The sequence below is a fragment of the Lactuca serriola genome, chromosome 8, assembly GCF_051521515.1.
Source record: "Lactuca serriola cultivar US96UC23 chromosome 8, Lser_US96UC23_V15, whole genome shotgun sequence".
NCBI lineage: Eukaryota > Viridiplantae > Streptophyta > Magnoliopsida > Asterales > Asteraceae > Lactuca > Lactuca serriola.
The window spans coordinates 113,866,160-113,879,429 of NC_136415.1; the positions used below are offsets into that span (position 1 = coordinate 113,866,160).

The 13,270-nt window shown below is 42.0% G+C and overlaps 1 protein-coding gene across 1 annotated transcript; it reads right to left on the reverse strand.

The window, feature by feature from the left end:
• Nucleotides 1-10,637: 10,637 nt before the first annotated feature.
• Nucleotides 10,638-11,348, reverse strand: LOC145070299 (putative histone H2B.1). The gene has a single exon (XM_079017236.1). The coding sequence runs from the start codon at nucleotides 11,252-11,254 to the stop codon at nucleotides 10,808-10,810; it is 447 nt and encodes a 148-aa protein (XP_078873362.1). The 5' UTR covers nucleotides 11,255-11,348; the 3' UTR covers nucleotides 10,638-10,807.
• Nucleotides 11,349-13,270: the final 1,922 nt, after the last annotated feature.

The window sequence follows — 13,270 nt, forward strand, 5'->3', positions numbered from 1 at the left end:
ATGTACGCTTATTATGCTTTGTATAGGGACCTTTCTGGTCAATGGTGTGACAGCCCATGTCTTATTTGATTCGGGGGCTACCCGATCTTTTGTATCTCTTGCGCTTAGCAAGAGATTCCGAGATGCACCGGGGACTCTGGATACCCCGCTCGAGGTGGAGATTGCGGATGATCGCACTGTGAGTGTTGCGAGGGTGCGTCAGGATTGCGTCCTGAATGTGCACGGCGAAAGGTTTCGCGTTGATTTGGTTCCCATACCATTGCGAGGATTGAAGGTGATTATTGGGATGGACTGGCTGGGGGCTAATGGGGCTATGATCGATTGTGAGCGGCAGCTCGTCCGGGTTCGAACCCCAAGAGGAGGAGAACTGGTTATCCACAGCAAGAGGACTACGCAGGGCCCGACCCTTTGTTCAACCGCGAGGGCGAGGAGGTTTTTGCAGCAGGGTTGCATGGGATTTTTGGCCTATGTTTCAGATATGCGAGTGGAGGCGGTGACAGATATCGATGGTGTACCAGTGGTGCAGGAATTTTGGGACGTATTTCCCGAAGAGTTACCTGGGGTGCCTCCTGAGAGGCAGGTGGAGTTTCGAATTGATTTGGTACCCGGTGCCGCCCCGATAGCAAAGGCACCATATCGGTTGGTGCCACCCGAGATGCAGGAATTATCTGCACAACTTCAAGAGCTACTAGACCGAGGGTTCATCCGTCCGAGTAGTTCTCCATGGGGAGCTCCGATCCTTTTCGTGAAAAAGAAGGACGGGTCACACCGGATGTGCATCGATTACAGGGAGCTGAATAAGCTGACGGTGAAGAACCGTTATCCTTTACCTAGGATTGACGACCTGTTTGATCAGCTTCAGGGGACATCGTGGTTCTCTAAGATTGATCTTCGGTCAGGATACCATCAAATGAGGATTCGGGATAAGGATATACCGAAGACAGCTTTCAGAACTCGTTATGGGCATTACGAGTTCGTGGTGATGCCATTCGGGCTCACCAATGCTCCGGCCGCGTTCATGGATCTCATGAATCGGGTATGCAGGCCGATGTTGGATTAGTCGGTGATTGTTTTTATTGATGATATCCTGGTCTACTCCAAGACCAGGGAACAACGTGAGCAGCATTTGAGAGAGGTATTGGAGACCTTGAGAGTGGAAAAACTGTATGCGAAGTTCTCTAAGTGTGACTTTTGGTTACGGGAAGTGCAGTTTTTGGGTCATGTTTTTAATCAAGAGGGTATTTCGGTTGACCTATCAAAGGTGGAGGCTGTGATGCGATGGGAGGTACCAAGGAATGCCTCAGAGATTCGTAGCTTCTTGGGCTTAGCGGGTTATTATCGGAGATTTATCCAGGATTTATCCAAGACTGCGGTACCATTGACCCGTTTGACCAAGAAGAATGTGGCTTTTCGATGGGGTGAGGATAAGCAGAGGGCTTTTGAGACTCTGAGGCAGAAGTTATGTGAGGCTCCGATCCTAGTATTGCCCGAGGGATTGGACGATTTCATGGTATATTGTGATACATCAATTTCAGGTCTGGGAGCGGTACTGATGCAGAGGGGTCATGTGATTGCATATGCCTTGAGGCAGTTGAAGCCTCACGAGGGAAATTACCCCACGCATGACCTGGAGTCGGGGGCAGTGGTGTTTGCCCTCAAGATTTTGAGGCACTATTTATATGGGGTGAAATTCGTTGTGTATACCAATCACAAGAGTCTGAAGTATTTGATGGACCAGCAAAACATGAATATGCGTCAGAGGAGATGGTTGGACGTGCTAAAGGACTATGACTACGAGATCCTATACCATCCAGGGAAGGCCAACCTGGTGGCCGATGCCTTGAGTCGCAAAGCGACGGGGTCGCCGATCAGGGATATTTGTTTGAGGGTGACGGTAAGCCCACCCTTAATAGACATGATTCGAGAGGCTCAGGTCGAGGGGGTGAAGAAGGAGAACTGAAAATTGGAAAGAATTCGGGGGCAGTATCCTTTGTTTATTAAGGATAGTCGTGGCTTGTTGACGCAGTGTTGCCGAGTATGGGTGCCGATGTCGGGGGGAGTGAGGCAGAGATTGTTAGAGGGGGCGTATAAGTCCAAATTTTCTATACACCCAGGTGCGACAAAAATGTATAGAGATTTGAGAATGAGCTATTGGTGGCCCTGCATGAAGCGGTAGATCACCGGGTATGTGGAACGATGCTTGACCTGTGGGAAGGTCAAGGTCGAGCACCATCGACCTCATGGTAAGGTTCAGCCATTACCCATTCCCATGTGGAAGTGGGAAGAGATCACTATGGATTTCATCACGAAGCTACCGCGGACTGCGAGGGGAGTCAATTCCATATGGGTGATTGTGGATAGACTGGCGAAGAGTGCTCACTTCATTGTGATCTCCGAGAGTATATCTGCAGAGAAGTTGGCGGACATTTATGTTCGAGAAGTGGTGGCCAGGCACGGAGTGCCGGTATCAGTGGTTTCAGATAGGGATGTTCGGTTTACATCCATGTTTTGGAGGAAGTTCCATGAGGAACTGGGTACCCAGCTGCATTTTAGTACAGCATATTACCCTCAGACCGACGGCCAAAGTGAGTGGACGATCCAGACACTGGAGGACATGCTGCGGGCATGTGTACTGGATTTCGGAGGGAGTTGGGATACGTACCTCCCACTGGTAGAGTTTTCATACAATAACAGCTATCACGCCAGTATTGACCGAGCACCATTTGAGATGTTATATGGACGGAGGTGCAGGACCCTAGTATGATGGGATGAGGCTGGACATCGGGTTTTGGGGAGCACGGAGGTGGTACTCGAGACCACCGAACTGATTCAGCAGGTGCGCGATAGATTGTGAGTCGCGTAGAGTCGTCAGAAAAGCTATGCGGACCGGTGTCGATCAGACCTCGAATTTCAGGAAGGAGACTTTGTCTTACTGAAGGTGTCACCCTGGAAAGGGATTATCTGGTTCCGCAAGAGGGGCAAATTCGGGCCTCGATTCATAGGCCTGTTCAGGATCATCGCTCGGGTGGGCAAGGTGGCGTATCCTTTAGAGCTCCCAGAGGAGCTTAGTCGGATTCACAACACCTTCCATGTGTCTCACCTCCGGAAGTGTGTTGCCGACGAGTCTTCAGTCATATCCTTGGACGACATTCAGTTGGACGGGAGCCTGAATTATGTCGAGAGACCAGTTGCGATTCTAGACCAGAAGACGAAAAGGCTCCGTAATAAGGAAGTAAATTTGGTAAAGGTGCAATGGCAGCATCGAAAGGGTTCCGAATGGACTTGTGAACCGGAAAGTGAGATGCGAGGCTTCTATCCGGAGTTGTTTGGACCAGCAGGCTTCGAGGACGAAGTCTAATTCAAGTGGGGGAGAGTTGTAACACCCTGATCCTCAGGTATTGATAAAGATATTTCGGTGTGGATTTTTGGAGGACCTACTCGGCGAGTTGGCTTCCCAACTCGTCGAGTAGTAGCGGATTTGGACGCGGGGGTTTAATGATCTACTCGCCGAGTCCATTATGGTACTCGCCGAGTAGATGTTGGCGGATGAAACCCTAGATTCTAGGGCCTTGCACCCTATTTAAAGGGTCATTAGCCTCCCTTGGCCTCCCCTTTACAGCTCTATACCTCCTTAAAACCATGATTCGAGTGTGAGTGTGTTCTTTGTGATTTTGAAGCTTGAAGGGGGGATTTGGTGAAGGAATCACTTGAGGAATCAAGCTAGAAGAAGCAAGGGATCATGGGGATTCTGGATCTACTTCTATGGAGCACTTTCTAAAGGTATTAAGCTATCTCTTGGCTCATTTCCACCCAAAACCCTCTTGTGCATGGATTCTAAGAAAGGGATTTTGTGTTTAAGCCAAGATCTGAAGTTGTAACTTTAGATCTGAACTCCTTTTGGCCTTAAGATGCATAAAATTATCAGTTGAGCTTAGCATGTACCTTCCCTCAAGTGTATTACCCCATTCCAAGCTTAGATTTGCTATTTTAGGTCCTTAAAGCCTTGCATGCACATAAAGTTTGCAACTTTACGTGGAAAGCATGCCTCAGGAGCCTAGATCTGCAGTTTGGAAGCTTTGCATGGCTCAAAAAGGGTCTGTATGGATTGAGATCTGAAAGGACTCGGCGAGTCACAGAGGGTGAGTCGGCGAGTCATTTGAAGGCAGGCATGGACTCGCCGAGTTGGATGAACAACTCGGCGAGCCCGATGAATTTTGCCATGAACTCGGCGAGCTGGATGAACAACTCGGCGAGTCGGATGAAAGTTACCTAGAACTCGGCGAGTTGGATGAACAACTCGGCGAGTCGAGTAGGATTTCCCAATGGTTGGATGTTCGTAGACGTGTCGAGTGTCAAGCAAGGGAACTCGATGTATGACCTTAGATTATCAATCAAGACTGTATGAACTCGACGAGTCGCCTCGATGACTCGGCGAGTAGATGATATTCTGGGAAACTCGGCGAGTCACTAGTTGTACTCGGCGAGTTAGGGTCAACATGGACAAGTTGACTTGACCTTGGCTGTAGTTGACCAGGATGGACTTTGGTTAAATGACTGGATATTGTATGACACTTTTTAGGAAATTGCGTGGAGCAGCCCGTGGGGTACATTTGGTCGCAAAGTGTCAGTTCAGCATTCGTGACAGGTGAGTCTTCTCACCATACCCATGGGTCTAAGGCACCAAGGCCGGCCCATTATTTGTTTATGACATATGTGGTAGATATTTTGTGTGCTGTTATGTGATGGCATGTTATGCATGAAGACCCTGGGGGGAGCCCGTGGCATTGGATGTAAGACCATGTGGGGTAGCCCATGGCAGTCCTAGGTGAAGACCATGTGGGGTAGCCCATGGCATTGGATGTAAGGACATGTGGGGGATCCCATGGCAGTCCTAGGCAAAGACCATGTGGGGTAGCCCATGGCACTTTCTCAGGTTTCATGTATGCATGGCTTACGTGATATATGTGTAGCTTTTATAGCTAACAGGATATATGATATGTGGTTTGGGTGTGTGGTATGCTCTGGGAAACTCACTAAGCATTTCGCTTACAGGTTGTTGATTGTTTCAGGTACTTCAGAGCCGAAGGGAAAAGGCAAGGCGTGATGACGTGGCGTGCACTCTACCTCTCTTTTTGTGGGATGGGACTATCTGATGTTTTCAAAAGTACATTGAAATTGTAATAATTATGATTTGGAAAACAAATGGTTTGGAAATTATGAGTGTTGGGAATTATTTGAGTAATTAAAAATGAAAAAAATTCTTGATAAAAATTAGGTCGTTACAATGCACTCGACGAGTTGGTCAACATGGACTATTGACTCAAGTGTTGACTTTCGTTGACTTTTAGGGTTTGGTCAATTATGGACTTAGGAGACCATGGAGGGGTAAAACGGTCTTTCACCCTTTTGAGAGTTAAAAAAGGGGTTAGCTTAGCATCTTTGTAGTTGTTGTTATAAATTGTTAATTAGAGATGATTATGACATGTAGGCGGAGATTAGACTGATCGTTGAGTACGAGACCTACTTGCTTACTTACGAGGTAAGTCTTCTAACTATACTTACCTGAGTGGTAATATTGTGTCACCACAGGGTCTTATTTGAGTTATTGTCCGTCGGGTCTTATTTGAGTTACTGACCGGAGGGTCTTATGTGCTTATTTTGAGATATTTGATATCATGCATTTTGTCTTTGTGATTTATGTTGTATATTATTATGTACATTATTGAGTTAGGGCCAGAGGGTCCATACCGAGTTGTGAGACTGGAGGGTCTTCACTGAGATACCGGATAGTTGGGTCCGACCCAAGCCGTGATACCGGAGGGTCTTCACTGAGACACATGACCGGAGGGTCCTTATTGAGATATAGCCATGAAAGGCTAATTATTTGTGTGTGGTATTTTGGGGAACTCACTAAGCTTCGTGCTTACAGTGTTGTGTGAAATGTGTTTCAGGTACCTCTCAGGATCGCGAGAAGGCGCCAACTTGATTGTACACACCAGCTTAAGATTATGTTGTTTTAAGGATTCTGGGATATTATCAAACATTTTTTGTCTTGTGTTTTCAACAAGATGGATGTGGATATGGACTTGAAGATCAAAGAACTCGACGAGTTCAAGGATGAACTCGGCAAGTCATGAGCAAAGGTCCTGATTCTATATGAAGGAGAACTAGACGAGTTATTGAAAGACTCAACAAGTAGGATCAAAGTTCCAACATTTTGTGGGTTATGGAGCTTGACAACTTGGTGGACCAACTCGGCGAGTTGAGTCGACCAGATGTTAACCTTGACCAGGGTGTTGACCTGGACTTTGATTTTGACCCGAGTGATCCTTGAAAGGGTTATAAGTATGGAAGGGTAATTAAGGAAGGTTGTTATGTGTAGGAGCTTGAGAGGAGTTGATCCCAGCACCGAGGACAGTTCATTTATTGCACAACATTGAGGTGAGTTATCTTCCAGTAGAAGTGGGTCTAAGGCCACAATGTCGGCCCACTAGTAGGAGTTGTTTCTTAGATGATTGTCTTTGTGATAATTATCTAGGTTTGCTACTACCTGATATGTTTCATGTGCTAGCCCGATATGATTTTATGTGATAGTGGTAGTAGGGGAGATAGTCCTCGGTTACCGGTCGATATATAGGGCCGAAGGGGTAGTTTAGTACCCAGCTATGCTAGACAGTTTATGACTTATGTGATATGTAGGGGTGTTCGTTCGGATGGATCGGTTCGATCCGATCCAATTAAGTAAATCCAAATTGATTTCGATTTTCAAAATGTGGATCCAAATAATCCAAACTAAATTCAAAGCCGATCCGATCCGATCCACTTACAATTCGGTTGGATCAATTTTTATAATTCGGTTTTCAAAAACTAAAACATTTTAAAATAACATATAATTATAATATTATTTAATTTTTATAGAAGAAACAAAAAAAATATTTAGTTGTGATTAAAAATTTATAAACTACTAAGAATGTATATTATAGTTTAATATTTAATAGGTAAAGAACTTTTAAGAGAAAATGCATATTAATGTTTTTATTAGATGAAACTTTTTAAAGTTATTTGAAAAATAAATTCTAAACATAATAAATAGTTATATTGATATTAAAAATAAATAAATAATAAATTGTTATTCGGTTTTTTTGGATTATTCGGTTCATATTTTATAAACCAAAACCAATCCAAAATAGCAATTCGGTTTTGTTGAAAATCAATCCAAAAACCCGAATATCCGAACCAAATAGTCCAATCCAATTTGTCTAATTGGACAATTCGGCTTTATCCAAATAATGAACAGTCCTAGTGATATGATATTATGTGGTAGTGGTAGGGGTGAAATAGTCCCCGGTTACCGGTCGACAGGACCAAAGGGGTACGCCCGCACCCAGATATGCTAGCCAAGTTACCGGTCGACAGGACCGAAGACGTAGGCAAGCACCCGGATATGCTAGGCAAGTTATCGGTCGATAGGGTCGAAGGGGTAGCTATTACCCAGATATGTTAAGCAATATATGTTATGTATGGTATGTGGTATGATGGGGGAACTCATTAAGCTTCGTGTTTGCAGTTTTTAGTTTTGTTTTCAGGTACCTCTTCATCGAAGGGGAAGGAGCCGACACGGTAGCAATGCATCATACACACATGATTTTCCGCACATGAGATTCTTGGGATTTGTACTCTAACATTGTTACTAGTTGATGATATGGTTTTGAGACACGTAGTTTATGGTTTTAATGAAATACATCACTTGATGATGTTTTCTTATAAATTGTTTTATGAATTACTATATTAAAAACGAAATTTTTAGACTTGAAATTTGGGATGTTACATCTTTGGAGTTGTTGTTATAAATTGTTAATTAGAGATGATTATGACATGTGGAAGGAGATTAGACTGATCGTTGAGTACAAGACCTAATTGCTTACTTACAAGGTGAGTCTTCTTACTATACTTACTTGAGTGGTAATATTGTGTGACCAGAGGGTCTTATTTGAGTTACTGACAGGAGGGTCTTATGTGCTTATTCTGAGTTATTTGATATCATGCATTTTGTCTTTGTGATTTATGATGTATAATTTTTTGTGCCTTACTGAGTTAGGACCGGAGGCTCCATACCGAGTTGTGAGAACTGAGGGTCTTCACTGAGATACCGAACTGGAGGGTCCGACCCGAGCCGTGAGACCGAAGGGTCTTCACTGAGACACATGACCGGAGGGTCCTTATTGAGATATAGCCATGAGAAGCTAATTATTTATGTGTGGTATTTTGGGGAACTCAGTAAACTTCATGTTTACAGTGTTGTGTGAAATGTGTTTCAGGTACCTCTCGGGATCGCGAGAAGGCGCCGGCTTGATTGTACACACCAGCTTGAGATTATGTTGTTTTGAGGATTCTAGTATATTATCAAACATTTTGTTGTCTTGTGTTTTGAACAACTTATACATTAGGGTTTTAGGAAATCTGAGATTGTGTTTTATGTGGTTTTAAAAATGAAAAAATTGTTTGAAAATTTAGAGTATTACATCGTGAATGTCTTGATTAGCTTATCCTTATTTGATATTCATTTCAGTATTAATGGGATTACTGAAGGAAATTATAGATTAGTTATTTGACTTCCCTAGTTATTGATCAGTTATTGTATTATATGTTAATTCATGTTTAGTGTTCCTACTTCCTACTTCCTACTCCCTATTTTTATCATTGTTAGCCATGTCAGTAACTGTTTAGGTAAATAATCTCACTATACTATGCGTTACACTATATATATCCCTTGTATGCTAGGATGTTGATGTATTGTAGTATTTTCCATGTAGGCTTGTATAGTCTTTGCTTGTTAATTGTTTGATTACTTGATTATATGATGTATTGACATATTTTGTGGTGGGGTTGATGATGATCATGTAACAACTTCGACAGTTGCCACCGGTCATTATCTACGGAAAGCGACAAACGTCGAGTATAATAGACTTGGTACGTAATATATATATATATATATATATATATATATATATATATATATAAAGTTTCGTATTAAGTTAAATACGGAAAAATCAACTAAATCGCTTGTAAACCGTAAAAATAAGTGCACAAAAAGTTATGTTATATTCCGAAAGTACACATCATCCTGATCCCGAAAATATAAATTTCAAAGAAATCCGACTCCGTATAAATGAGATACGATTTTTATAAGATATAAAAGTAACCGCACACAAGGAATGTGTAGCGTCAAAAACTACGAAGAGAATTGTTGATTTTTGGCTAAAGTTACCAAAAGGAGAGTCGTAGTACTCATCAACATAAGAATTTTGAGGGGGAAAAAAAAGAACGCCAAAGTCCGTGCGAAATAGATATGATTTTCGCAAAATCACTCAATCGAATAAAAATAAGGGCTAAAAATATAATTGGAACGAAGAGGAGATAACTTAGGCGAGATTCTTGTTGATTTCATTCCTGATTTTAGGTCGAAGAATTATCGGTGTTTTTCCATATTTATAATAGCAAATGCTAATTTCAGAAATTCAGTTAGACATTTTGAGAAGGAAAAGAAGCTTGTCATGCGGCAATTTAGCACGTTTTTATTAGACATTTTGAGAAGGAAAGGAAGCTTGTCATGCGGCAATTTAGCACTTTTTTATTAGGATAGAAGATTTATTGCTAAATATGGAGTTTAGATTGCGTTTTGGAAGCTTCTTTCAAGCTCAAGAGAAATGAGAAACGAAGAATGTAAAACTTCATGATTGATCATATGAGTTACCGTTACCTTGCAGAAAGCTATTATATCTACATGATGACAAACTGTGGTTAAGGAAATTAACTGACTAAAAATAATCCTAACTCGTATCTAAATAAAATCATGTGATAAAAATCATCCTTCCCTTACTTTGAACTTTGATAAATATCATCAATGTTTAACTTGGATTTATAAGACGGTGGAACTGATGATTACATAATCCTTTCGTAAACACGTGTGCTAGTTCTTGCTATATGGAAATATGCTTTGGTCGTTTGAAGGTTCAAAGCTCTAACAATATCGTGAAATTTAATTTTGAGAATCCACGCATGTAACCGTCATTAGTTTTGACTAAGTCACTAAGATTTGAGTAAGCTTCATTTAAACTTTGGAATCCATCATTGTTTCACTACACATAAGAATCTAATTTCAGGATTTCACGTTTTGACTTAGGGCATCAGTTGTGATTAAAACTCGGCTTATGACTTTACTTTCTATCTAACGATAGTCATAGAATTGTCATAAGCTCAAATCACTTTACTTTTGATCCATTGAAACCTACTATTTGTGTTTCTCAAATCATTGGATCATCACACTTAAGCCGTAAGTAAAAGGAGCGGTAGCTTACGAAGAATAAATCAATAAATATACATAAATAAAAAAATGAATGGTAAACATCTTACTAAAAATGAAATAAAATAAAGCAGTTCTTCCACTTTAAGACATACAATTAGTCATGGATGCAATAGCCATCTTCACGTTTTTTACAAATAACATTTTAGAGGTTAAAATAAAACACATGAATAATGTTTCTAAGGAAAAAGAACATTACGTACAGATAAGACGTTTATGTGTTGAGGAAAAAGAACACTACATACAGATTAGAAATGCTTCAGAATTCATAGTATGAAGAAACGATATGGATATTCATAACATTAATCACTATCCGTTACAAAAGTCAAATGAATACAGTTTAAAAACATAGCTCCTACATAGTCATCACGAGATATGACGATCTAACCCTAGCCTAGAACACGAAATCATTGATACAAACGATTAACAGGGAGTACCAGTTGCTCAAGAGCTTGTGAATTTGGTCACGGCCTTAGTGCCCTCGGACACCGCATGTTTGGCCAATTCTCCGGGAAGTACAAGTCTAACAGCAGTTTGGATCTCCCTGGATGTGATCGTTGGCTTCTTGTTGTACCTTGCGAGCTTGGAACTCTCCTGCGCCAATTTCTCGAAAATATCGTTGATGAAACTGTTCATGATTCCCATCGCTTTGCTTGAGATACCGATGTCGGGGTGAACCTGCTTCAAAACCTTGAAGATGTAGATCTTGTACGTCTCGACGCTCTTCTTGTTTCTCTTCCTCTTCTTGTCTCCGGCCGCAGCGCCGGCCTCCTTGGGCAGTTTCTTTCCTGCCTTTGGCTTCTTCTCTGCCGGTGCTTTCTCAGCGGCGGGGGTTTTCTTCTCCTCCGCTGGCTTCTTCTCGGCGGGCTTTTTCTCTGCCTTTGGCGCCATGGAAATTAGAATTCAGGTAAGGATTTAAAATCGAGGTTTTAGGGTTTGAAAGTTGGAAGAAAATGAGAAACACGGTGGATTGTTGTGGAAAGATTAAAGTTTCGTAGAGATATTATATAGGAAAGGCGAGTGGCTTCTTATTGGTTGGCTAACTTTCACACGGATTAGCGACGTGGCGGAAAATACGCTCGTTAGATGAGTCCTATGAACAGCAAAACTAATGGATGGCCGTGATTAAAATTTATCTTTTGGGGATCTGAAATAAGGCGGTCTTTCCATTTTTTATGTTTAATTTAAATTCACTCCACCTCTTTTCAACTTGATATAGAAATGCATTTTTAAGAAAGAAATAAGCCGGTCATCTTTGAATTTATGTTTTTCTTCATAAATGTATTACACGTTTGGCATTTGTGTGATTGCTTACATAGATGACACCTCCATTTAACGGGTAATTATGGTTTATTAAGATCCAGGATGAGGAAAACGACAAGGATCTAAAACAAAATTTGGGAGGAGCGTCGAGAGTGATCCAGCATGTGTCAAGCCGCATACAAAAAGGTTATGGAGGGATATCACAATCAACGGGTAAAGGAAAAAGCTTTTCAAGTAGGAGACCATGTCCTATGGCATAACGAGGCCAGCCATGCACAACCATATGACAAGTTAGGAGCAACATGGGAAGTACCATACAAAGCGGTCGAGACGCATCGCAATGGGTCCTACTCTCTCGAAACGATCGAGGGAAAACTAAAACCAAGGAAATGGAACGCAATGCATTTGAAAAAAATCTCATTTTTAGAAGACACCTCAAGCCACAGCTGAGCAAACCCCTAAGCAGAAGGGGTAGCACACATCGTAAAGTGAATCATGGTCGGATTGATCACCCGGACCAGCAAACGGACACTCCGTGCAGTTCGCCTAGGAACCTTAGTGTGTTGAAATGCAAAACATCTTAACATGATGACGACAAATATTATGTATCTCAAAGATAAAAACCTTAGTGTGTTCGATAATACAAGCGCTTATTCAAAAACAAAATGCATTACATATAGGATACTAAGTGTATTCATACTTTAAAATGCCATCAAGATACTCGAAGTATCTACACACAATATAAACCTCAGTGCCTTCCTGAAATATACTAGTGCATTAGAGCATGGCACATATATCAAACATTAATACATTAAAGCACAACATTATCTTATATAGAAACGTTGCAATTTTGAAAAGCCCAAATAGTCCAAAATTATAGCACAGCGACAACAATGCAACAATCAGGCTACACATGTACACATGTAAACATCAGCACAAAATACCAAGACATACTTGTTTCTTTACATTTAGCAAAACACGGGTCTAATAAAAGCAAAGGTAAAGAAACAACACAAAAAGTAAAACATATTTCATGCCTTGAAGGGTAGCACAGTGGAATGAGTCTAGATCAAATATTACTTCCGCCAGCACCATCAACACCGCCTTCACCGCTGCTACCACCAGCACCATCAACACCACCTTCACCGCCATAATCTCCGCTTCCACCAGCACCATCAACACCGACTTCATTGTCGCCTCCACCAGTACCATCAGCACCACACATAACACCTTCACCGCCACTATCGCCTCCTCCACCAGGACCACCTTCACTACCGCTTACACCAGCACCACCAGCAACGCCATCATCATTGACATCACCACCAACGCCCATATATACACCAAGAACAATTGCACCACCATCATATCCAACACCATCCATAAGATTGTCACCATCATTACAAGCGCACATGAGCCTAAGACCAGCCATATCCAATTGCCCCAAGCCAAGAATCGCAACATAATCCATGGTCGCAAACGCTAATAGTTCCTCTTCAAGACTGGATGTATGGATTGAATGGGAGTTGCTACCCTCCGGGTCGTAGGTCCCGGTATCAAATCTCAGCTTTCAGGTTGGCGTGCCCAAACTCCTTGTTTGCAACGAATGCAGCGTGACGAATCTGACTGACACCACATGTGAACTTC

Coding starts and splice junctions, on each gene's coding strand:
- LOC145070299 (XM_079017236.1), bottom strand. CDS start 11,254: ATGGCGCCAAAGGCAGAGAAAAAGCCCGCCGAGAAGAAGCCAGCGGAG.